The sequence below is a fragment of the Talpa europaea genome (assembly GCF_964194135.1).
Source record: "Talpa europaea genome assembly, chromosome: X".
Taxonomy (NCBI): Eukaryota; Metazoa; Chordata; class Mammalia; order Eulipotyphla; family Talpidae; genus Talpa; species Talpa europaea.
The window spans coordinates 46,390,921-46,415,546 of NC_140081.1; the positions used below are offsets into that span (position 1 = coordinate 46,390,921).

A 24,626-nucleotide genomic window follows, 5' to 3' on the forward strand; every position below is an offset into this window, starting at 1 on the left:
TCTCTGAAGAGGAAATGCAAATGGCCAACAGGCATATGAAAAAATGTTCAACATCACTTGTCATCAGGGAAATGTAAATCAAAACTACCATGAGATACCATCTTACACCAGTGAGAATGGCACATATTAAAAAAACTAGCAACAACAAATGTTGGCGAGGGTGTGGAGAAAAAGGAACTCTTCTGCACTGTTGGTGGGAGTGCAAACTGGTCCAACCACTGTGGAAAGCTGTGTGGAGATTTCTGGACCTACTAAACATAGAGCTTCCATATGATCCAGCAATTCCACTCCTAGGTATTTACCCAAAGGACACAGAAACATCAATTCCAAAGAACACCTGCACCCCTATGTTTATAGCAGCACTGTTTACAATAGCTAAGCTTTGGAAACAACCCAAATGCCCAAAAATAGATGACTGGATCAAGAAGATGTGGTACATATATACCATGGAATATTACTCAGCATTCAAAAAAGATAAACACATGCAATTTGCAGCAACATGGATGGCGCTGGAAGGGATCATGCTCAGCGAAATAAGCCAAAAAGAAAAAGAAAAATACCGGATGGTCTCACTCATAGCAGGAATCTAGAAAACTTAAATAAGGGACCAGGAAAATGAATATAAGAAAGTGAAAATCAAAATCAACAAAAAACTATGAACCAGAGACACTTTTAGGGGGGCGGGGGCGGGAGGGGAGGGATTGGGGTCAGAATGGGGGGGCTGCAATTGTATGGGGAATATAACAATAAAATTTATAAAAAAAAATAAAATAAAAGTAAATTATTTTATTGTGAAAAAAATAAATAAGTAAATAAAATCTTTAAAAAAAATAGTCTCATTTTAGGGACACCTTAGGTAAACCTAAATGAATAATTTATATATTTTTTAAAAATCTAATAAAACCACTTAAAGGATGGGTAAAAAAAAAAAAAAAGAAAACTAGCAACAACAAATGTTGGCGAGGATGTGGAGAAAAAGGAACTCTCCTGCACTGCTGGTGGGAGTGCAAACTGGTCCAACCACTATGGAGAGCTGTGTGGAGATTTCTGGACCTACTAAACATAGAGCTTCCATATGATCCAGCAATTCCACTCCTAGGTATTAACCCAAAGGACACAGAAACATCAATTCCAAAGAGCACCTGCACCCCTATGTTTATAGCAGCACTGTTTACAATAGCTAAGCTTTGGAAAGAGCCCAAATGCCAAAAATAGATGACTGGATCAACAAGATGTGGTACATATACACCATGGAATATTACTCAGCATTCAAAAAAGATAAACACATGCAATTTGCAGCAACATGGATGGCGCTGGAAGGGATCATGCTCAGCAAAATAAGCCAGAAAGAAAAAGAAAAATACCAGATTGTCTCACTCATAGCAGGAATCTAGAAAACTTAAATAAGGGACCAGGGAAATGAATAACTATAAGAAAGTGAAAATCAAAATCAACAAACAACTATGAACCAGAGACACTTTTGGGGGGGTAAGGGGTGGGAGGGAGGGATTGGGGTCAAAATGGGGGGTTGCAATTGTATGGGGAATATAAAAATAAAATTTATTATTTAAAAAAATATATATAGTGTCTTAAAGAAAAAAAATAAAAGAAAAAGAAAAAAATAAAAATGATACTGAAAATGTGTAGTTGTGATGCTATTTTAATAAAATTTCAGCTTTATTCTTGTATCCCAGGAATTCATGCTAGAATGGATCATAGTCAGCTTTGTCTTGCGCTTCAGTTGAATACTGACTTTATTTTTTTTTTCAGGAGGTGTAAGTGAATTTTTATTGGGAAGGGAAGTTGTCGACTTCAACAGAAGCAATGAAGAGTGAATAAGGAAACTCCCTGTTGTCACAGACACACAAGCCTCCATCACACAGGACACAGAAGGCACTTGAAATTGTGACCCCTGGCCCAGAAATGTCAATGCTTTCCCATTCAATCTGATACTTCTGGATTCCTATGAACAAGGAATACATGAAGGGCATGGAGAAGTTGCTTGCTGTAAGGAAACCCAAAGAAGAGACAGAGAGGGAATGCAGAAATGAGGAAGTGACGCAGAACACGCTTTAATGTAATGAGCTATATCTTCATGTCTTCACAGTAATACAAAACACAGTCACTTGCAGAACTGGTTCAGATTAATTAAATACCAGGTGCACTTTTAGTCCTCTACATAAGTGTCTGGAAGTTACTGTTTCTATGAAATGAAGCTATTAATACTTTTCTACAGCAGTAACTGCACACCAGGAAGGCCAGCACAAACACAAATCAAGGAATGGAGTTTTCCCAAAGCTGCAGTGTAAAAAGACTATAAACAGTTGATTCCATACACATGAATGGGTTTCTTTGCTATAGGAAATCCAAATGAAATAAGGAATGGAGATGTGTAAAAAGGTTTCTCTTGAGGGGAAGAAGGATGACACCCTGTATGCCCTTAGTTTTCTGCCCCTTCTGCCGCATCACATTCTTCTCCTGCACTGTCTGATGTCCATAATGTTAGGTTGTCTCTAAGCAACTGCATGATGAGGGTGCTGTCTTTGTACGAATCTTCATTCAGTGTATCAAGTTCTGCAATGGCCTCATCGAAAGCTGTTTTAGCCAGTGTGCAGGCAAGCTCTGGGTTATTAAGGATCTCATAGTAAAATACAGAAAAGTTAAGAGCCAGCCCCAGGCAGATGGGATGTGTGGGTTGCATCTCTTTCTTGCTTATATCAAAAGCCTCTTGGTAAGCTCCCTGGGAATTATCTATCGTTTGTTTCCGATCATCACCACATGCAACTTCGGCGAGGTACCGGAAGTAATCTCCCTTCATTTTCAGATAGAAGACCTTACTCTCTGGATTGGTGGCATTGGCTATCAAATACTTATCCAACAATTCCAGGACGGTGGTGCAAAGGGACCTCAGCTCAGACTCCACTTTCTCCCGATAGTCCTTAATCAGCTGCAACTTCTTGTCCGAGGGTCAGTCTTCTGCTTGATGCTCGAGATGACGCACCAGGCGGAGTGGCGGCCGCCCACCACGTTCTTGTAGGCCACGGACAGCAGGTGGCGCTCCTCGTTGGACAGCATGGCGCCCTGCTCCGTCACGGCCTTCATGCAGGTGGCCATGTCGTCGTAGCGCTCAGCCTGCTCGGCCAGCTTGGCCTTCTGGATCAGCTCCGTCTTCTCCATGGGCGGGCGCAGGCGTGGCGGGCTCCAAGCCAGGCGAGGCTTGTCTTCTCCGCGGCCACGGCGCAGACCCACCACTTTGATCTGCTGGGGCTTTAGCCGAGGACCCTCCCGTCGCAACCTACCCCGCCGCCTAGACTGAATACTGACTTTAATGCTTAGCCATTCAACATTTGACCAAAATGGGTTTACAATGTCCCTTGTATCTGTGCATAGAGTATCTGGAAGGATATATACCAAGGTATGAATAGTGATTATGTTAAGGGGAAAGGATGTCCTGAGCTAATTCCATACAGGCTTTGTGAGTGCCACCCCCACTCCATAAAGACACTGGGAACTACAAATCCCATGATCCCCAAAGAGAAGTTGCAAGGACCTAAGGGCGGAGTTAAGCAGCCATTTTCTCTGTTTGTAAATAAAACCAGCCATCTTAGTGGGGGGTCAGAGCTCACTTGGCTTGTGCTCTCAGCCAGGCGGGTTGGGTCTGGGCAGATCACTTGGGATTCTAAGTTAGCGGATCAGGTAGGATGCATTTAAGACTTTATCTCCCTCTTTTCTCCTTGAGTTGTACATGTCCTCATTCCCCTTCCCTTGTAAATAAACCTATTGTTAATCTTTTGTGTGTGCCTGCAGTGAAGTCCCTTTTAAGTGTGCAGGTGAGGACCCACAGTCAGGCAACCCATTTTATATCAGGGTTGGTCTGTAACTATTAGAGCCACTAATTTTATTTATGGTGCTCTTTATTTTTTTAATCAATTTTAATTGTGGGGGTTACATTTTTGTTTTTCCATTTGTACACATGTTCCACTCATCTTTAGGTAGTTTTTATTTATCTAACATTCCATTATGAGAGTTTTCAACCATGTAGACAAAGTAAAAAAATGTATACAGGGCCTCCCTGGTGGTGCAGGGGGTTGGGCACAGCGCAATGGGGCAGTTTGTAGGCTTGTGCAGCAGGAGTTCCATCCTGGCCAGCCAGGTTGCAGCCTGGGTGGCAGGGCGGGCCTCTCCTGTCTTGCCCACTGCTCTCCTCAGCAGTGTATTTCAGTCAGTCTGCCTGTTCTGTTCCCTGCTCTGTCTCTGGTGGGTCCTCTTGCCCCCCACGCCTCTGGTCTGTACCCCAGCTCTTGTGTGTATGGATAAATAAATCTTAAAAAAAAATGTATACAGTGGCATTTTACTATATTTTCTCTATTATATATTATTCATCAATCCATCTTGTTTTAAAATTTCAAGTATAAGCATTTCACCCAAAAATACTTTATTGTTAACTAAATTTCGATATTTACCATTTTTAGGTTAAAAATGTTTACATACAATTAAATGCACAAATATAACTACCATTTGATGAGTTTTGAAAAATACATATACCTGTGTAGTGACAGGAAGGCTGCAGTGCAGGTTTTCTATGATTGGAGCAGGCGAGAGGGTAAAGCACAGTCCTGGAGCCCTTGGCTTTTTTTGAGCTTTTACATGTAGTGTGGCAAACAGGTACACAGCAGAGAGGGGTGCTGGGGGGCTAGCAGGCCTCCAAGCCCCCAGCAAGTCTTCACTCTGGGCTTCTCTGGCCTCCTTTCTCCCCTTCCCTCTCTCCTGCCTCTTCTCCTGCTTCTTCTCTTGGCAGATAACTCAATACTGAGCCATGGCCCACAGAAGTGAACAACACAGCTTATAACAATGTAACAACTGCAGGTGCCCCATCAGGCAGGGCAATCCTAATGGTGGGAGGGCAGAAAAACCTGAAAACCATTTACCCTACAATTTGTATCACTTAAACCCCTGTCAAATATAGAACATTATGGCCATCCAAAAGTTCCCTCACCTCTTCTCTTGTCAATCACCCCAACCCTCCCAGATGCAGTTTTTCCCACTATATGCTATTTTTGCCTGTCCTACATTTTCATATACATTCCATTCTGTATAAACTCTTGTGTCTGGCTTCTTTCACACAGCATAATGCTTTTGGAGTTCATCCAGAATGTGTTCTGGCAGTGCTTGGTTATTGCTGTCTGGTGTAGATGGACCACAGTCTGTTTATCCATTGTCCTGTTGGTGGGTACCTGAGCTGTTTTCCAGTTTGGGGTAATTGTAAATAAAGCTGCTATGAATATCTTTATGTGGACATATGTGCCTCTTAGGTAAATACCAAGGAATGCAATTTCCAGGTTGTAAGATAGGTATACATTTATAAGAAACTAACAGACTTGGGGCCTCCCTGGTGGTGCAGGCAGTTGAGCGCAGCACTGTGAAGCTGTTTGCAGCCTCTGCAGTGCCGGTTTGATCCCCACAGGCCTTGGAGCAACACACATGGTGAGCAAACCTCTCCTGCTCTCCTGTCTCGCCCACTGCTCCCCTCAGCAGTGTATTTCAGCCTGTCTGCCTGTTCTGTTCCCTGGTCTGTCTCTGGTGAATCCTCTCACCCTCCTGCACATCTGGACTGTACCCTGGCTCTTGTATAAATAAGATAAATCTGAAGTACATAAATAAAAATGAAAGACAAAAAAAGAGAAACTAACTGACTTGTAGTAGCAGGACAGGCACAGAGTAGGTTTTCTAAGATTCGAGCAGACGGGGTAAAGGAGGAGTCCTGGATCCCTCAGCAAGTGGCTTTCTCGGGCTTTTATTGAGCATTTACATGTACTGCAGAAACCAGGAACATAGCAGGCAGGGGTGCTGGGGGGCCAGGTGGCCTCCAAGACCCCAGCAAGTCTTCACTCTGGGTTTCTCTGGCTTTCTTTCTCCCCTTCTCTCTCTCCTGCCCCTGCTTCTCTTCCCAATTACCTCATACTGGCCCACAGAAGTAAACAACACAGCTTATAACAGTGTAACAAATGCAGGTGTCCACCATCAGGTATGCAATCTTTATACGTGGGAGGGCAGAAAAGCCTGAAAATGGTTACCCTACAAGACTCTTTTCAAAAGTGATTGTATCATTTTTCTCTCCCATCAACCTTGTCTGAAATTTGTGACTGCTTTATACTCTTACCAAGATTTGACATTATCAATCTTTTCCATTTTAGCCATTTGAAAGGATTATGTTTTAATTTTCTGTTCCTTAATGTTGCAAAATTTTCATTGTTTACTTGTCATTCATATATCTGCTTTTCCTATCTGTTTACATTCTGTTGCCTACTTTGTGGGGGTTGTTTATGTTTTTATTATTGTTTTGATAGAAGTTCTTTATAGATCATAGATACCAGTCCTTGGCCAAATAGATGGTTTCTGAGTATTTTGCCCAGTCGGTGCCTTATCTAGTTATGTTCTTAATGGTTTCTTAATGGGTAAATTTTTTGTTTGTGCTTTAAAGGATTTTACTGTTTAAAAGTCTTAAATTTACTAAAAATTGAGGAGATAGTGCAAAGGGTTTCCATATACTCTGCACCTGGTTTCCCCTATTATTAAATCTCACATTCATGTGCTATATTTGTAACAATTAGTGAACCAGTAACAATAACTCATTATTAACTAATGTGCATACTTTATTCAGGTTTCCTTGGTTTTTAACCTAATGTCCTTTCCCTGCCCCAGGGCCCTGTCCAGAACACCACATTATATGTAGTCATCGTGTCTCCTTTAGGTTCCTCTTGGCTGTGACAATTTCTCAGACTGTTTTTAATGATCTTGACACTTTTGAGGAGCGTTGGTCAATTATGTTGTAGGATGCCTCTATATTGGAAATTGTCTGATGCTTTTCCCATAATTAGACTGGGATTGTGGGCTTTAGGGAGGAAACCCACAGAAGGAAAGTGAGATTCTCATCACATCCTATCAAGAATACCTACTATCCAAAGGGTCAGGAAGAATATAGAACTTGAAAGCTGACCATAGATCTGAGGCATCCAGCAGGGGAGGAGAGAAAAGGAATCAAAACAGGGGAGGCCAGGGCACAAGGGATTATGGTGATGGATCATCAGTGCTAGGGTGGTGGGAGAACGACAGGGACTACACCTGAGGGGAGAAATCAAATACTGTCCAAAAATGAACAAAAATGCAAGAAAGTAAGCAAATAAAAAAAATACACATTATGAACATGACTTAGCACTGTTGATGTTAACCTTGTTCACCAGGCTGAGATCATGTTCTTTAGGTTTCTCCACTCTAAAGTTAACTCTCCCCTACCCCCTTTCCAATCTACACTCTTGAAAGAAGTCTATTCATAGCCCACACTTAAGGAACGAAGAGTGATACTTCCACTCTGTGAGGGTGGAGTACCCAAGTTACTATGAATTCTTCATCAAATATTTTCATATGGCCATTGCTTTCTGGATTCTAAGGAAACGTTGCCTCTCCTTTGGGGTTCTTCTTGTTTATATTTTCTGATCCTTGTGTAGTGAAAATGAAAAATAATTTTTTTGTAATAATGAAAAATGATTTTCACAACTTAAACAATAAAAGTAATCCAGACTTTTTCAGATGTGAGTTTTTTCTCTCCTACTTTATTGCATTATATTTTGCACATTTGAACAGGCATGACAGTTGTGCTGGTTACATAAAGTCTTCATAAATGGAAAATGATGAAAGCAAACAGATTTTTTTAAGAAAGATGTCTAAAGATAATGAAAGTTTGCCAAAACCATTTCTGAGGCACCAAAATTACAAGATGTGAAGAACCATTTGTAACAGAGTGGTCCCCAGGAAAGGGGGAGGTTCCAGGTTTCCTGCTGCACCCAAGGGAGGGTAGAGCTGAGCAGGGAGAAGAAGCTGGAGAGGAGACTGAGGAAGGGAGGAAGCAGGATGGAGAGCCAGAGGGGACCTGGAGGAGGCACATGGAGCCAAGAGACATGTGAAGACACTACACTCGCCTTTTGGGTGTGGACTGGGTCAAACAGATGTGGGTGAGAGACCCATGGGGAGGATAACAATGGTGGTTTTTGTCTTGATTTTGATTTTGCTCTTTTCCTTCCAGACTTGTCTGGTTGTTTCTGATCCTTTTCTGTGGGTCCCTCTGTAAGATGGTTTAGACTTGGGGCAGGCTTGGGGCCTTGTTCTGGGCCAATCCTGTTTGGGTGGACTTTTACCTGTGAGAGATCGGGTAACTTTGGGTGCTTGATTTAGAAACTATATTCTTTGCCTTTCCTGTGTTGTTTACTAATTGTATTAAAGTTCCTTTTCATTATAGTATCATGTTTTGTGTTGATGCAGCGGATGGCAGAACCTATTTAGAGGAGGCAGGTTTGTGCGGTCTGGGGTGCCCCTCTCCCTGCCCTGTGACACAGTTACAAATTGCTTTTGAACAATTGTTGACTGGTCCATTTTCTGCTATCTTCTTACCTGGCAGGCTGGTCTTTGCTTACCCTAGGGTTGATAACTGAGGGCCCTGTAGGACTTACTGGATACATCAGACATTATTCATTCACTCGTTCACTTTGTGCAGTAATATTTATTGATTACCTATTAACTGCTAGGCTCTGTGAGAAGCACAAAGATAAGTCAGACACCTCAGTCTACTGAATGTATATTCAAATGCCGTTGACAGGTACTAAGATTGACTTACTCCGTAGCCAACATTCTCACATGTACACTCTACAGAGCTTTGCATGAAAGAGAAATGATGACGTCGGGCTACAGTAGTATGTGCACAGTGATATATGACAATTGGAGGAATTAAAATTCTTGAGTTTAAGATTCACTGGATTCTTGGTTTGCCAAAAAGCTGCTTAATTTCATAGTACATGTGACAAAAGATTGTATACTGCTAATCTTGGCTTTGTAACTGTGCTCTTTAGGAAAGTTTAATGTGTTACAAAAGGCTTTCGTGGGAAAACCAGTTTTTAAATCAGAAGTAAACCAACCACAGTATAACATTGTGCTAGTCCTACCATATCCTACCATAATACCCATTATCCCAGTCTTACTTAAAGAACCCCAACTTAGTTTGAGGCAGCAATATGCCCCACTTCCCTTAGGATGGCCATAAAGATGCATACCTCAATACACACATACCTTGGGATGGCTACGTGACCTATCTCTGGCCAGTGAAGTATAAGCAGAAGTCTACTGGACAGGGTTTCTGGAAAGGCAGTTGTTTTCCTAATAAAAACAATTTCCCGCTTCCTTTAGCCTTTTGCCATAATATGCTCTTACCCCTTTCTTCCTGCATAGAACACAGCAAGGTGCTTGGAAGTTGAGCAGCCATTTTACAACCATAATGATGAAAAACACACACTAAAAAGATGGTGAAGCAGGAAAGTTTAAAGATTATCTTGAGCTGCTGTACCCACCCTTGGGCTGCCTGTCTCATTATTTTTTTTTGTTAAAAAAACTATCTTGTGGAGCCACCAAAATAGGGTTTCTGTTTCACGCAAGCCTATCTAGTACACCAAGAGGGAAAGGTTTGCAGGAAAGATATTTTACTTTTCAGTAGGCGTAAGAGAAAAGGTCTTTTTCTGATTTGAAAATCATTGGAAACTCCTGCAAAAAGAAAAGTACTTTTCTTGGTCTGTATCTGCCCATAATGGAGAGTAAGGAATCTAGGAGAACAAGAGAGATAAGCTAACTTCTGCCCTCTGATCAAGTAGGATTGACATCTTAGGTTCCCCTTTCTAGATTAGTGTCTCTTAAAATGTGTCTTGGTTTAGTTGGGTCTTGGGATGCACTTCAGGTGTTTTCATGTTTGGGGTTTCTCAGTCCTTAATTGTGGCATGAGAGAATTCAGAGCAGAAGCAAAAGCAAAGTTCACTTAGAGAGAATGTACCCAGGGAGAGCTCCTGGAGGGGCAGTGTGCAGGGAAGAACAACTGGGAGGAAAGGCTGGGGGCTCCTGGCTTAAATGGGAGGCAGGAGGCTATACACTAAGTCCCTTCCTGGGGTGTACGATGCAGATGTTCCAGCGGTGTTGGTTTATCCATCCAGGCAGCATTTTCTAAGACACTCCCCTTCTACTGTGCCCTGTGGGACATAGGTTTTTTTTATCAGCCCCCATACCAGGTTGTAGCAGAGGTCTTCCCTCTCCTTTTTTGCCCTTTCTTCTTCTCCTCAGGCTTTACTAACCTGCTTGTAAGTTGGGATAGGGGACTGGATGCCTTTCTCTCCTCTAGGAGTTACTTAGCTCTCCCTGGGCTTTATCAGCTCTGGCAAATGTTTCCTGGGATTCTGGGTATAGCTGGCCATTTAATTTGCTTTAAGTATCACCCCCCCTACTCTAAACTGATCAGCGGAGGAAAATGACAAAATGTTTCCTTGGTCAACAGGTTTGGTAGATATGGCATATAGAATCCCTTCCTTTTAGAAATTCATAGAGGGCATTAAGATCCTAAGTTAAAGGCTCTAGTGAAGAAACTTCCTTAGCATTGTTTAACACATCCTTAAAAACCTAATAGCACCTATTGTCATCCTGAAAGGTGCTTGGGAAATTGCATTACAATAAAGATGAAAACGTGTAAAATCAAGCTATCATAAATCTTCAAAGAGTCAGAGCAATTGGTTACCTTGAGAGAATTTAGAAAGATTCAGTGGGTAAAATTAAATGTTTTATTCACACTGAAAGTAAAGGGCTATTGGAGTAAAGGAACGAGGCTTACAATGAGCAGTAAGCTAAAAATCAGTGAGAAGTGTAATGCAAATGGAGGTGCCAACAGCATGATGCCTTAAGAGGGTATTAGGTGATTTTTCTCTTTGGTTTTCCAAAAACATCTGGTTTCTCCTTCCCAACAGCAGATCTAAGAGCAGGAGTAGAGCCTCAAGCAGTGGCACAACATTTACAATAATAATCCTCATCCTCTTTCTCTTGGAGAGTTCCCACGTTTTTAAAGTTTACGCTTTGACTCAAGCAGGGATAATTTGTCTTTTTTCCACTCTGTGCTCTAAACACATAAGCTCCGAAAATCAGACATACACCAAGCTGCCATTCTTTGGTTGTCCTCAAATATTTTTGTACTTCCTCTTGGCATGGGTAACAGTAAGTAACCTGTTCCATGGGTTATCCAATAATCTTTGGAAAGAGATAGAGGCACCTAGGAACTCAAAAGGAGGGAGGAGTATACATCCATGTCAAAGGATCTTGATTACGAAAGCTATTTGAGACAGACTTCTTTAGTTAATGTCGTTGGCTAATATTTTTTACGTGCATTAACCCCTGTTGGCAGGGAATCAAGTATTTTTGTATTATGTTTCTGAACCTTTTATCCTCCTTGAATCCCTTAGGCGTTGACACTGTTCTTACTTTCATAATCATTCTTTTTTTTTTTTTCATTGAAAAGTCTTTTTAAGAAACCAACTTTCTTAACCTTTTTAAAACTCTTTTCTTTGATTCAATGCCAGTTTGTTTCTTCCCAATTCATCCTTATGACCATCTCCCAGTGATCAGTTCTTAGCCTGTGCTTCTCACACTTAAGGTTTCATGCTTTATCATGATTTTAACCATCACTCTTAAGTAAAACCACATGCAAATCTGGAGTTCTGACCCCATGTCTTGTTACACCAAAGGTGAGAACTGCTGAAAAGAGGTTCCCACCTATGGGAAATGTAAGTCATGTCTCTTCATCCATTGTTCCATTGGCTCTTCACAAGAACCTTGAAAAATAGGTATTCCTATCACCAATTTACTGACAATGATACCAAATCTTGGGGAAATTAAGTAACTTGTCCAAGATCAAGCAACTAGTCAGCGTAAATCAAGGATTCAAAACCAAGTCTACCTGACTAGAATTTTTTTCTCTACTCTGCCTCATTATACCCATTACCAAAATTCTGCCTTTCATCACATCAGTGAAAGAGAACAGAGTCCTAGGTGAAATATATAGCCTAAATAGTTGGGAAATGTGAACTAAAGAATACAAAATGTGGGAAAAATGAAATCTCAGATATTCTGCTTTCCCCTCTCTGTTAGCCTGACAGGCGAGCTAGGTAGTGAATAGGCAGGGTAGGAGAATGTGAGAGGTGTTGGGAGAACTACTTTCCTTCACAATAGCTATCCAGTGCCCTCCCTACTGCCACTCCTCCTACAATGGCCTCCTAACATGAAAAGATACCCAAGGGAAAAACCATTAAATTGAATTAGCAACATGTAATCATTTGACAAATATTTATTAAGCAGACTGTATGATAGAATAATAACTATATTTTCAGAGTTTCACAACAGTCTGAAGTACTGAAAGGTGAGATTGGTCCTCATTTTACAGATGATGAAATTGTGGCTCAGAACATCTAAGTGACTCACCCAAGTAACACACCTGAGCTCCACTTTCATAACTAGGACTCAAACTTGGGTCTGTTGTGTTTTTGTTTGTTTTTTTTTTTCCCTGTCACAGTAACTCGAGGGGTTTACAGGCAGGAACTCAAAACAAACATATGCTAAATAACACATTAAATAACAAAGCTAAAAAACAATTCAAGATAATAGTAACCATGTAATAATAGAGATATATGTGCCCAATGACTGCTATGGCCAATCCTTACTGTAAGAGTGACCAGGAAGCTCATGAGTAAGTGGTGAGAGGGCGAGCATCAGCAGAGAAGGCCTGAAGGAGGAAGTGGGACTTAAGCCTGTTCTTGGAAACTGGGTAGGAAAAGGACAGTTGGAGAATAAAGAAAAGACTTCTAGATGGGGTAAGGGGGTACAACAAAGATGCAGTGATGATAAAGTGCAAGTGTAGTTTCAAGAGAGAATGAGGACAGCAGTCCAGCTAGAGAAGAGAGGTTTGCATTGGGGAGGAATAGAAAATAAGACAGAAAAGGCCTTATTGAATGTATGACTAAAGGATTTCAATTTGTCTTGTAGACAAAGGGAAGCACAAAAGAGTTTTGAGTAAGAGAGTGAAACAGCAAAAGCGGCATTTGGGCCAATTAATCTGACAATATGCATCATATAGGTTGCGTTCCTTTAAGGAGAGACTGGAGGTCAGGATGTTGATTTAAGAAGCTATGACAGTCAGGGATAAAGAGACAAAGCCAGTGTTAGAATTGTAACACTAAGATCATAAAGGAAGGCCCATTTTAATTGACACAACGAAAAAAGAAGTGTTGGAACCTGGTAAAATTGGGAGGTGGCCTGAGTATTTCAAGCCTAAGTCATTTGAAGAAAGAAGAGGACATGGCCTTCCTGGTGGCGCAAGGGGTTAAGCACTGCATTATGAAGCAATCCACAGCCTCTGCAGCACAAGTTTGATCCCTGGCCTGCCAGGGAGCGGCCCATGTGGTGCAGTGGACCTCTCCCATCTCTCCCGCTGCTCCCCTCAGTAGTGTATCTTGGTCAGTCTGCCTGTTCTGTTCCCCACTCTGTCTCAGGTGAGTCCTCTCACCCTCTGCATCTCTGGCCTGTGCCCCAGCACTTGTATGCATGAATAAATAAATGTTTGTAAAAAAAGAAAAAAGAAAAAGAAGAAGATACCATAAGCAGAAATGAGCAAAACAGGCAGGGAAACTGGTTCAGGGAGTTCAGTTTTTGACCACTTAAGCTGGAAGTAACAATGGAAGATGCAAGTGAAACTCTCCAGTGAGCAATTAAAGGCTGATAAAAAGGTCAGGCTTCAAACAGCATAGCATAACAGGAGCTCTGAGAGTCAGCAGACCTGAGACATAGTCTCTGCTCTGCCACTGACTTACTACATCGTGGGCAAGTCATCTCTTTAGGACTGTTTCCTTCTGTGTAAAGTGAGGGGTGCCCAAGCACTATATGACCCCTAACAGGGACTGAATCCACTGAATTGTATGCACATGCATATATATTCTTTCCAAAAGAAAATCAAGGGTCAGATGGGGGGAGGGAGATTAAATAATCCCCAAAAACTATAACTGTGACAATCTCAGGAACTCTATACACTTATGGAGTAAAAGAGAAAGAGAAGCCAGCAAAGGAGACAGAGAGGAAGAAATAAGAGATAAAAGCAAGGGGAAAGAAATTCTAAAGCAAGGGAATAAAATAAGGAACTAAAATGAAAAGTATTATAATAAATGGAAGAAATATTTATTTAAAATATGACAAAGGGTTAAAATGTATGTCAAATAAGGAATACATTTAGATATATAGAAATAGCAGTAAGATGCCAGCTGGAGAAGGATATGGACAGCTGACACAAGAGGAAATGCAAATAATAAACACATGAGAAAGTGTTCAGTCCCATGAATAATCAAAGAAAGGAAATCAGCAAATTAATGTTAATGCAATGCAAAAAGATTTGTTTAAAAGTTCAAAGCTTCAAGGGAACTGGAACACTCATGCATCTTTGTGGTGCTGGAAATTTGTGCAGTCCTTTTGGGAAATCAAGGTCCATAAAAATGTTCACACACTTTGATCTGGTAATCTCACTCTTGGGAACTTGTCCTAGGAACAGAATTACAGAAAAGAAAAAAGACATATGCATTAAAATGTTCAAAGCACAGAAATGTTTGGAGTCACCTAGATGTCCAATAATAGGGGAAGAGTCAAACAAAAATATAATCTATTGATGAATGTAATTCTATGCCACTGTATGAAAGACTATAGCAACAGGGAGAATAGTTACAATAGAAAGTTTCTTAATGTCAGGATTTTAAAAGATACATACACTTGATTAGACTTATATATGAGTATGCAAACTGAAAAAGCATGAGACATAGAAAATGAAATAATTCTCTAGGGTTTGGAAGTATAGATGAATTTTTTCTTTCAAATTTTCCTTTAATGTCACAGTTTAATTTTTGAATGCTGTTCTTATAAAAAATAGTTAAAGAGGATATGCAACAGTGTCATGGAAAATAGAGAAGCCAATGAAGGTAGAGAAAAGATCATTAAAGATGATGCTTATGAGATAGTTTGTGTTCTTATAGATACAGAAACGTGTTGGAAAGAAACAAGATTCAGAGAGTCAAGGGGTGACTCTGTGGTGAAGAACTGGGGTTTATGATACTCTTCCTGGAAATTTGGCAGTGAAATGAGTAAGAAGAATAGAATAGTAGCTAAGAGACAGCAAGATCAAAGTATCAGTGATAATGCTTTCTTTTTGCTTGGTTGGTTTTTATTGTGTTTTTAAAGACAGGATAAATTCAGTTATGGAAAAGATTGAAAATGATGAAGAGGGAAGCAAAGGAACATGAACAAAGGCTACTTATTCTAGGGCTGCAGAGGAAAAAAGAATAAGATAAAATGGATATAGAACTAGAATTATCTTGAGTTAAGCAGAGAGAATTTGAGGTATTTCCTCTTCTCAGCTTTCTGGGATACAAGGTAACTCTTAAGAAGTCATAGAGTAGAATGGACTTGGAACCTAGAGAAGGTGGGAAAAGAAACAGTTGCTTTGGAATGTTCAGAAGGAGTTCAGCAGGCAAAAGTAAAGGAAGGCTGGAGACTCAGGAAACCAATGGACTGAAAGGCAGTTTCAGGGGGAGGGGCCTAGAAGTGTTAGCCACATTTCTCATGAAATTCTTACATACCAGAAACTCTTACTTCCCAAGGGTTGGGAGTTAACTCTCCAAATTCCATATCCCCTCCACTCCTGTAAACCCACTGGCACTACAATAGTGCTGGGAGGTGACAGGGTAGGAGATGTGGGGCGCTGTCCTAATCCCAGTGCCCTGTGCTGGCCTCAAAATCCTAAAGCTTGACCTCCACGACCTGGCAACATAGTTATCATTTATCTAAGGCAGGAGCTAGAGAAAAAGGAGAGGCTAGTGAAGAGCCTGCTTTGAGTATCAATCCCTGTTACCACCCTAACCTCTGAACAAACCTGCTCTACCCCTCCATGCTGGAACATAGTCTTAGGCACAAGCACTCCTCCCTCTCAGTCTGAGCCATCCACTTTTTCTTTAAGTGTAGAACTGTCAAATATGCTCTCAGCAATCATCATGATGACAGTCCCATTCCTGTTCCAAAGGCTATCATCTATCATTGGCATGGGCCCCGCCCCTGGAATCTCTTCAGTGTTCCCATCCCACAATAAAACTCAGGGCTCCCTCTCTTCCTCATGGCTACACATCAGTTCAACAGTGTCATGCCTCTAGCTGTATGTGGGAGCCTGGCATCCAGGACCTCTGGAATTATGCTCTATTTCAGCACCTCGGTAGGCAAAACTATCGTGTCCTTGCGAAGAAATCAGGAAATGGGTGTGGTCCTTGGCATCTGTGATATGCTGGTGTCCCCACTTCCTGGCTCTGTCACCATCAAATAAATTAGGCCAATCCTGAGATTACTCCAGTTTCCCCACCCCTCCAGTTCAATGCTCTGGTCTGGCTGGAGAAACACATGTTATCCAAGGGTGTAGGAGGGTAAGGAAGGGGTAAGAGGTCTGGGGAAGATTTCCAAGAAGGCATATATGAGCAAGAAGCAGGACCAATGGCCCTAGAAATGGGACAGAAGGGAGGAGAAAGAAGTAGAGGAGGAGGAGCGGGGGCTACTGCCTTTGGCTCAGAAGGAGATACAAGTTTATGAGAAATGAGGGCTCACATGATTTCTCTGGCTCCCCCATCCCTCAAGATGAGGGTCTGTCTCCAGAGACTGGAAAAGAGGAGGAAACTGCCAAATCAGGTGTCGCTATTAGGTTCTCTCACCTCTACCCTGCACTCAACCTCCCCCCTCCCCCGTTTCTCACTTCCAGACTTCCAGCATTATAACTTACTACCCTAGGGATAAGGCTGCTGCCCTGGTGGGTGGCTCTCTGCCTGCCACTTCTATCATCAGACACAGGGACACCAGTGCCAGAGAGGAGGCAGCGGTTGTAGGTTGGGGCCTTGCACTCCCGCAGAGATGCTGGAGCTGACATCGATATGTATCCGCCGTGAGCAAGTAGAGCACAGGATCCAGACAGCTGTTGGCACTGGCCAGGGGCCAGGTCACCTTGTAGACCACATTGATGATGATCAGCACCCAGCAGTCAGCTTCCAACAACCTTACCATGTAACAAATGGTGCGGCTGATGTGGAAAGGCACAAAGCAGGCAGCAAAGACAGTCAACACCACAGTGATGGTCTGAAGAGAACGTAGATGAGAAGGTGACTGGGCAGCTCCTGGCAAGGGCTGATACAGGCGCCGGGCCATGAGTCCATAGCAGACCAGAATAACCAGGCAGGATATCACAAAGAACAGTCCCACGGCTGCTGAACAGAAGTGCACGTAGTGGTAAAAGTCTTCCAGCCAATTGGTGTTGTTGCACAGAATGGTGGTCTCCGTGGTGCAGGTTGTAACAAACAACAGGTTGGGAATGAAGCAGCTGGCTACCACCAACCAAACTGCTAGGCAGAGAAGGTTTACCAGGTATGGCAGCTCCAGTGTAGTGCCTGAACTGGGTGACAGATGCCTAGTAGCGATGAACACTGATGCAGGTGAGGAAAAGGACACTGCAGTACAGATTCCAATAGAAGAGAAAGTGGATGAACTTGCAGAGCCTGGTGCCAAAGGGCCAGTGTTTGTGGGCCGCATAATAATAGATGAGGGTGGGTAGCGACAGTGCGTGCAAAGTGTCTGACAATGCCATGCAGGCAGCTGTTGCATCCCAGGGTTGGAGGCGAAAGAGAAAGAGCCAGAGGGCTGGGGCATTGAGGCCTAGGCCCAGCACAAACACAAGCACATAGTTCACAGCCAGCAGAATGAACTTGAACTCCTCGTCAAACCAGCAGTCCAGTTCAACCTCACTGTCACTGGGATATAAGCCAGGGCCCAGGGTTGTGGACAGCAAGGATTTTGCACTGGCCATGGTCCCCCTAGAAGTGGAAAATACAGAAGTAAGTGTGACTGAATTTTCCTGGTCTCTCTGACTGGATGCAAAAAAGCAAGAGAACGGGAAGGCAATGACAATGGTTGAAGCATTACAGAAAGCTAAGAAGAGTACATCTGGATACAACCCAGGTAAGCCTGGCCTCTGACTAGCTCCTTTGGTCTAGTCTGGTGAGTGGTAGGCAACAGGCAGTGCTAGGGTTTAGGAAGACTGTCAGTGGATTTGGGTTTGGGTTTTTTTTTTGTTTTGTTTTGTTTTTTTGCAACTGACTCTCTTTCAAAGCCTGCCTAGCTGAAGGAGATGGAGGCCTAACAGGACTATTCAATGTAGGAAGTTCCCCAGGCCCAAACTGTCTCCTAGCTTGTCATGACAGTTTTGTCCCTGTGAAGAAAACATCTCTTTGTATGGTACTTTCACCTCTCCTCTCACCATAGTCCTGGTGTCTCCATGCTACAGACCTCTGATGCCTGCCCCCAGCCTGGTACAACCCAGGAACCCCATCACCACCTTTACCCAAGAAACTTGGCCCATCTCCTACCTGGTTCCCTTGAAGCTGAGCATGGCTGACTCTGTCACTCTTCTCCTTGGCAGCAAGAGGGCATATCCAGAAAGGTAGGGTTGGGGGCAGGGACTGTCCCTCCTCCCTACCTGTCCAGTCCCAGGAGATTGTCAGAACTAGATAACCCAGTCCCACCCATTCACTACATAAATTGGGAAACTGGGACCCACAGAGATTACCATTTAACAGCTTCTAAATGATAGTAGGAGAGAGTACACAAAGAAAGGTTCAAGTTTATAGATGGGGAGCCAGGCCACTACAGATAACTAAAACTACAAGCAGATCATGCAAAACTGTATAAATGAACAAAAACATGGGAAATTAATTTAATACAGATGGGCAAATGCAAAATAAAACATTAAAAGAATTTCAAAAACCTAAACTACTTATATGAATCTTAAGCTCATATATGATATAATTACAACAAATTCTTATTCACACTTTCCATGTGCAAGGAACTATTCTAAGTGCTTTATATTCATTAATGACCTCCCAGATTCTCTATGAAGTAGGTATTATTATTATTGTTCCTATTTTGCTGATGAGAAAAAAAAAAGGCAACAGAGAGTTTAGGTATTTTTTTAAATAATAGTAGAGTCAAGATTTGGGTCCAGAGCCTCCCTGCTGGCACAGGGGTTAAGTCTCCGTGCTATTAAGATATCACCAGCCAGTGCCACCTGAGTTCAATCCCCAGCCAGGGAGCTACCCACATGGCACAGCAGACCTCTCCTGTCTCTTCCACTAATCCCCTCCACAGTGTATTTCAGTAGACCTGCCTGTTCTGCTCCCCACTCTGTCTCTGATGAATCCTTCACCCCCAACATCTTTGGCTTGTACCCCAGCACTTGTATGCATAAATGAAGAAAAAGAAAATTTGGGTGTAGACAGGCCTGCCTTTGAAACAAGGTCTAGCATCCGTGTTCTTAGTTGCTATGCACAGTTGCATCTGTAAGTCACTGACCATGATCCAGAATTTACAAAGAGCCTACTATATGCTTGGTCCAGTTATAGGCACTGGTAGACAAAATAGACAAAAACTCTAATGGAGTTTACATACTCATGAGAGGGAAAAGAATGAAATTAACAAGTAAAATATGTAGATTATAGACATTACTATGGGGAAAAATAAAGGAGGGAAGGGGAATAGAAGAAGAAGAACAAGGGAACTAGAAAGGGTCGCTGTTTTAAATATTGGGATGACTTGAAAAAAGACTGTGATTATAAGGAAGGGGAAAATGTAGAGATGAGATCAGATAGTTTGGGAGGAACTGATCATGAAGATCCTTGGATGCCGTTGTGAGGACTCCTTGACTTTTACTTTCAGTGAGTGGGAAGCCATGTAGGGTTTAGAGGAAACAGGTGTCATGATCTGAATTACACTATAGAAGGATCACTGGTTAACCATGTCGAGAATATACAAAAGGGTTGGGGGCACAAGAGAAAGACCAGTTTAGAGTCTATTGCCAGTGGAGATACTGGAAGCTTGGACCAGGATAGTGGAGACGGCTAGAAGTGTTCAGACTCTGGCTAAGTTTTGAAAGTAAAGCCAATATTTATTCATGTGGGAGGTGAGAAAATGAAAAGATTCAAGACTGACTTTAAGATTTCTAGCTTATCAACTGAAGGAATGGAGCAACTATTGGCAGCAAAAGGGAAAGGTGCAAGAAGAGCAGGTTTGGGGAAAGATCAGTAGTTCATTTATCAGCTCATCAATTCCAAAGTACCTATTACTGACCTTAGAAGAGCATCATAGTTCATGACTGAGAAGCACATCACAACTCTTTGTCAAGCCATGAGCTGCTCTGTGCCAAGCAGCAAGCCATACAAATGGCCCAGACAGGATGGCAGCTCCATTCAGCTTCTCAGCAGTAGTGGTATGCCAAGTCTGGGTGAGGCTTATAGCACCACCTACTCTGAACTCCACATTCTCAGACCTCAAACAAGCCTGACCATTGTGACATAACTGAGGCAGGCCAACAGACCTTCATACTGTTCTGCCCCAATACAGAAGGCAAGGGTTGGGGCAGCACACATAGGGAGTGCCTAGCTCCGTACCAAGGGAACTCCTGAACTCCATGGGACATCACCTGTACACAGACCAATCCTTCAAAACCAGGAGATGTAGGAGAGTTGCTGTTGGGCCACAGCATGAAGTGTGCCCTGGTTCATGATGCCGGCAGACAAGAAAAAAGTTAGGAAGCCCTGGGCAGGGAGAACAACAAGTCTTTATTGAAGCAGCAGGAGACAAGATACATACAGCAGCAACATTTGCAGCATTTATATTCCCAGGTGAATAGCAAGCATGGTACACAGGTGGCAGTAGCAGTGGCTACCAGGTAACCCTCGGGCAGGCTCGGGCCAAGCAGGTCCCTCGGGCCCCTCGGCCATGGGAGAAGCAGCAGCAGCAGCAACAGAAAGGGCATCAGTTAGTGGCAGTAGCCCCTCTGGGCTCTGGCAGCAGCAGTGGCCCCCAGAAGAGCCCTATTAACTTTTATATGATTTACAGACAAAGCCAGCACAGGGCCCAATTTATGCCTAGGTTATAGAGGATGTTTTCACACGTGTGAACTATACATCAAGGTATATGTTATTTACTGCTTTCTGCACATGCTACATCTCAGGGCTATATGTTATCTACTAGACCACCTGTGCTGGAAGGTTACAGTGAAAAACAGCCTGAGAAACTGAGAAAACTTTGTTTTTTCACTTGCCTTAAAGTTGTTTAATACATAGAGGCAAATGCAGATAATAAGGCAGAATGGAAAGATAAATGAACAAGTTCCAAGCAAAGAAAGCAAGTCCCAAGCAAAGAAAGCAAGACAAAACAATAAAAAAATAGAGATAAGCAAATTACCTGATGAAGAGTTCAAGGTGATGATTATAAAGGTGTTCACCAAACAAGGGAGAAGATTCAATGAAATTTGAGAAAGGACCGAAAAGAAGTTACAGAGTTGAATACAGTAATAGAACTGAAAAATACAATAAAGGGGACCAACAGCAAACTGAGTGAAACAAAGGAGCAGATAAGTAAGCTGGAAGACAAGCCAGGCAGGGCAACAAAATGGGAAAAAAAAAAAATTAAGTGATGATAACTTAAATACCCTATGAGACAACATCAAGAGGAGTAATATTCACATATTGGGGGTTGCAGAAGGAAAAGAAAGAGCCGGGCCTCCCTGGTGGCGCAAGGGGTTAAGATGTAACCTATGAAGCTGTCCACAGCCACTACATCATGAATTCGATCCCCAGCCGGCCAGGGAGCTACCCACATGGCATAGCAGACGTCTGACTTGCCTGCTGCTCCCCTCAGCAATGTATTTCAGTCAATCTGCCTGTTCTGTTCCCCGCTCTCTCTGGGGAATCATCTCACCGCGCAAACCTTTGGCCTGTACCCCAGTTCTTGTATGCATGAATAAATACATCTTTAAAAAAAAAAGGGGCCAAAAAATTACTTGAGGAAATAATGGCCAAAAACTTCCCCAATAGTGAGATATCATCTCGTGCCCATATTAAAAAGATGACCAACAATAATTATTGGAGAGGTTGTGGAGGAAAAGGAACCCCATTACACTGTTGGTGGGAATGTAAACTAGTGCAACTATTATGGAAAGCAATCTGGATTTACATTCAAAAACTAACAATGGAAATACTGCATTATCCAGCAATCCCACTCTTGAGCATATATTCAAAGAATACAAACCATCAATACAAAAACCCACATGTTCCACAATTTCCATAGCAGTGTTATTTATAGTAGCTAGGATTTGGAAACAGCCTACATGTCCATCAATGGACAATTGGATCAAGAAGATGTAGCATACACACACAATGGAGTCTTGTGTGGCCACAAGGATAGAATGTAGCCATTTTCAACAAAATGGAGGGAATTTGAGAGAATTAAATGTAGCAAAGGAAGTCAGAATGGTAAAAACAAATACTGAACATTTACACAGCAACAATTTGATAATATAACACTTAAAAGAAACAGTAGACATCAATAAATACCCTGAGAGCTCTGAGGTTAAGAAAGGGAAAGGAAGGGGACAAAAGTCTATAAGGGTACCTCCCCGGTGGCACAGCGGTTGAGCGCTGGGTTGCAATGCTGCCCGCAGCCTCTGCAGTGCTGTTTCAATCCCCGGCTGCTCCCCGGCAACCGGAGGAGGGTCCCACATGGCTCGTAGACCTCTCCTGCCGCCCGCTGCTCCCCTCAGCAGTGTACTTCGGTCCTTCTGCCTGCTCTGCTCCCCGCTCTGGCTCTGGTGAATTCTCTCACCCTCCCACGCTTCTGACTGTACCCAGTACTTGTATAAATAAATAAAAAAATAAATAAATATATTTTTAAAAAAGCCTATAAGGGATAATGGTGGAGAAAGAACTAGTTGTAGAACTCTGTGGACAAACTAAAACCCAGTGAATAGTACACTAAACAAGTACATTTTATGGTATGTGAATTATATCTTAATAAAATTGTTATGAGTAAATAAAAACAGAAATTGCCCAAAAAAAAGTAAATAGTTTCTGAAGAGAATCAAGTTAAGTTGAGGTTAGTAGGGTGAGCCTTATCCAACAAGAGTTTGTCCTTATGAAAAGGGGAAAGATGGCCATAAACAGACATACACAGAGGAAAGACTATGTGAAGAGATAGAGGGAGAACACTGTGATGTATCAGTAAGTCAAAGAGTGCCAGAGATTGCTGGAAAACCACCAGAAAGTAGGAGAGAGGCCTGGAGCAGATTGTCCCTCACAGTCCTCAGGGAGCCAACACTGCAGACACTTTGATTTCAGACATATAGCCTCCAAAATTGTGAAACAGAAAATTTCCATTGTTTAAGCTTAAAAAAAAAAAAAAGGACAATTTCCCCACTCTGGGAAGGAAACAGACATCAAGCGCAGGAATCTCAGAGAGCTCCAAATAAGAGGAACCCAAGAGCAGCAACTCTTTTCCCGCCTGTGACTATGCAGGTGTGTCTCTTCTCCAACCTTTTCCTTTTGCAGAGCAGCAGAGGCAGCTTTCCCCCCAAGGCTGTGCACTTGTTACTATATAAGCCTCTCTCTTAGCAAACCTGTTCCTTTCAGTGGCAGCTTTTTCTGCCCACTTGTGTCTATTGAAATGCCCTTTTTTATTCTCCCCCCCCCTTTTTATAATAAAACTTCCCTCTTGGGAAATGCAAATGGCCAACAGGTATATGAAAAAAGGTTCAACATCACTTATAATCAAGGAAATGCAAATCATAATCACAATGAGATACCACCTCACACCAGTGAGAATGGCACAGATTATAAAAACAGGCAACAACAAATGTTGGCCAGGATGTGGAGAAAAAGGAACTCTCCTACACTGCTGGTGGGGATGCAAACTGGTCCAATCACTATGGAAAGTTGTGTGGAGGTTCCTCAGACTACTAAAAATGGAGCTACCATATAACCCAGAATGTCCTAATAATCTACCCAAAGGACACAAAAACATTACTTCAAAAAGACACCTGGGGCATCCCTGGTGGTGCAGCAGTTGAGCACTGGGTTGCGAAGCTGCCTGTAGCCTCTGCAGTGCTGGTTTGATCCCCGGCTGCTGGGCAAGGGTCCCACATGGAGCCCAGACCTCTCTTGCCACGCTCACTGCTCCCTTCAGCAGTGTACTTCGTCAGTCTGCCTGTTCTGCTCTCCGCTCTGGCTCTGGTGAATTCTCTCACCCTCCCGTGCTTCTGACTGTACCCCAGTGCTTGTATAAATAAATAAATAAGTCTTTAAAAACATTTAAAAAAGATACCGGCACCCCTATGTTTATTACAGCACTATTTACAATAAGTAAGATATGGAAACAACCCAAATATCCAAAAATAGATGACTGGATCAAGAAGAAGTAGAATGTATGCACAATGGAATACTATTCAGCAATCAAAAAAGATAAACGTATGCCATCCGCAGCACCATTGGTGAAGCTCTAAGGGATCATGCTCAGTGAAATAAGCCAGAAGGAAAAAGAAAAATATCAAATGATTTCACTTATAGGAGGAATAAAGGTGAACCAAATAAGGGATCAAGGGAAAATAATAATAATGATAAAAATTAGCAGGCAACTATAACTCAGAGACATTCTGTGAGGGAGGGGGAGGAAAAGATATCAAAGCAGGGGAGAGAAGAGCACAAGGGACTATGGTGATGGTTCACGGGTATATTGGTGGTGGGAATTATACAGGGAATACACAAGGATGTAAAAGATACAAATAAAAAATAAGCAATTAAAAAATAAAAGAAAAGAAAACCTTCCCT

General features: G+C 42.3%; 2 protein-coding genes across 2 annotated transcripts; both read right to left on the bottom strand.

The window, feature by feature from the left end:
* Positions 1–2,440: 2,440 nt before the first annotated feature.
* Positions 2,441–3,177, bottom strand: LOC311187351 (14-3-3 protein theta-like; the record flags this gene model as incomplete). Its single annotated transcript, XM_084258705.1, is given in 2 exon segments — positions 2,441–2,967; positions 2,970–3,177. Coding segments are annotated over 2 exon segments (735 nt in total).
* Positions 3,178–16,701: 13,524 nt separating this feature from the next.
* P2RY4 (pyrimidinergic receptor P2Y4) lies at positions 16,702–17,776 on the bottom strand (the record flags this gene model as incomplete). Its single annotated transcript, XM_084258926.1, is given in 3 exon segments — positions 16,702–17,345; positions 17,348–17,383; positions 17,386–17,776. Coding segments are annotated over 3 exon segments (1,071 nt in total).
* Positions 17,777–24,626: the final 6,850 nt, after the last annotated feature.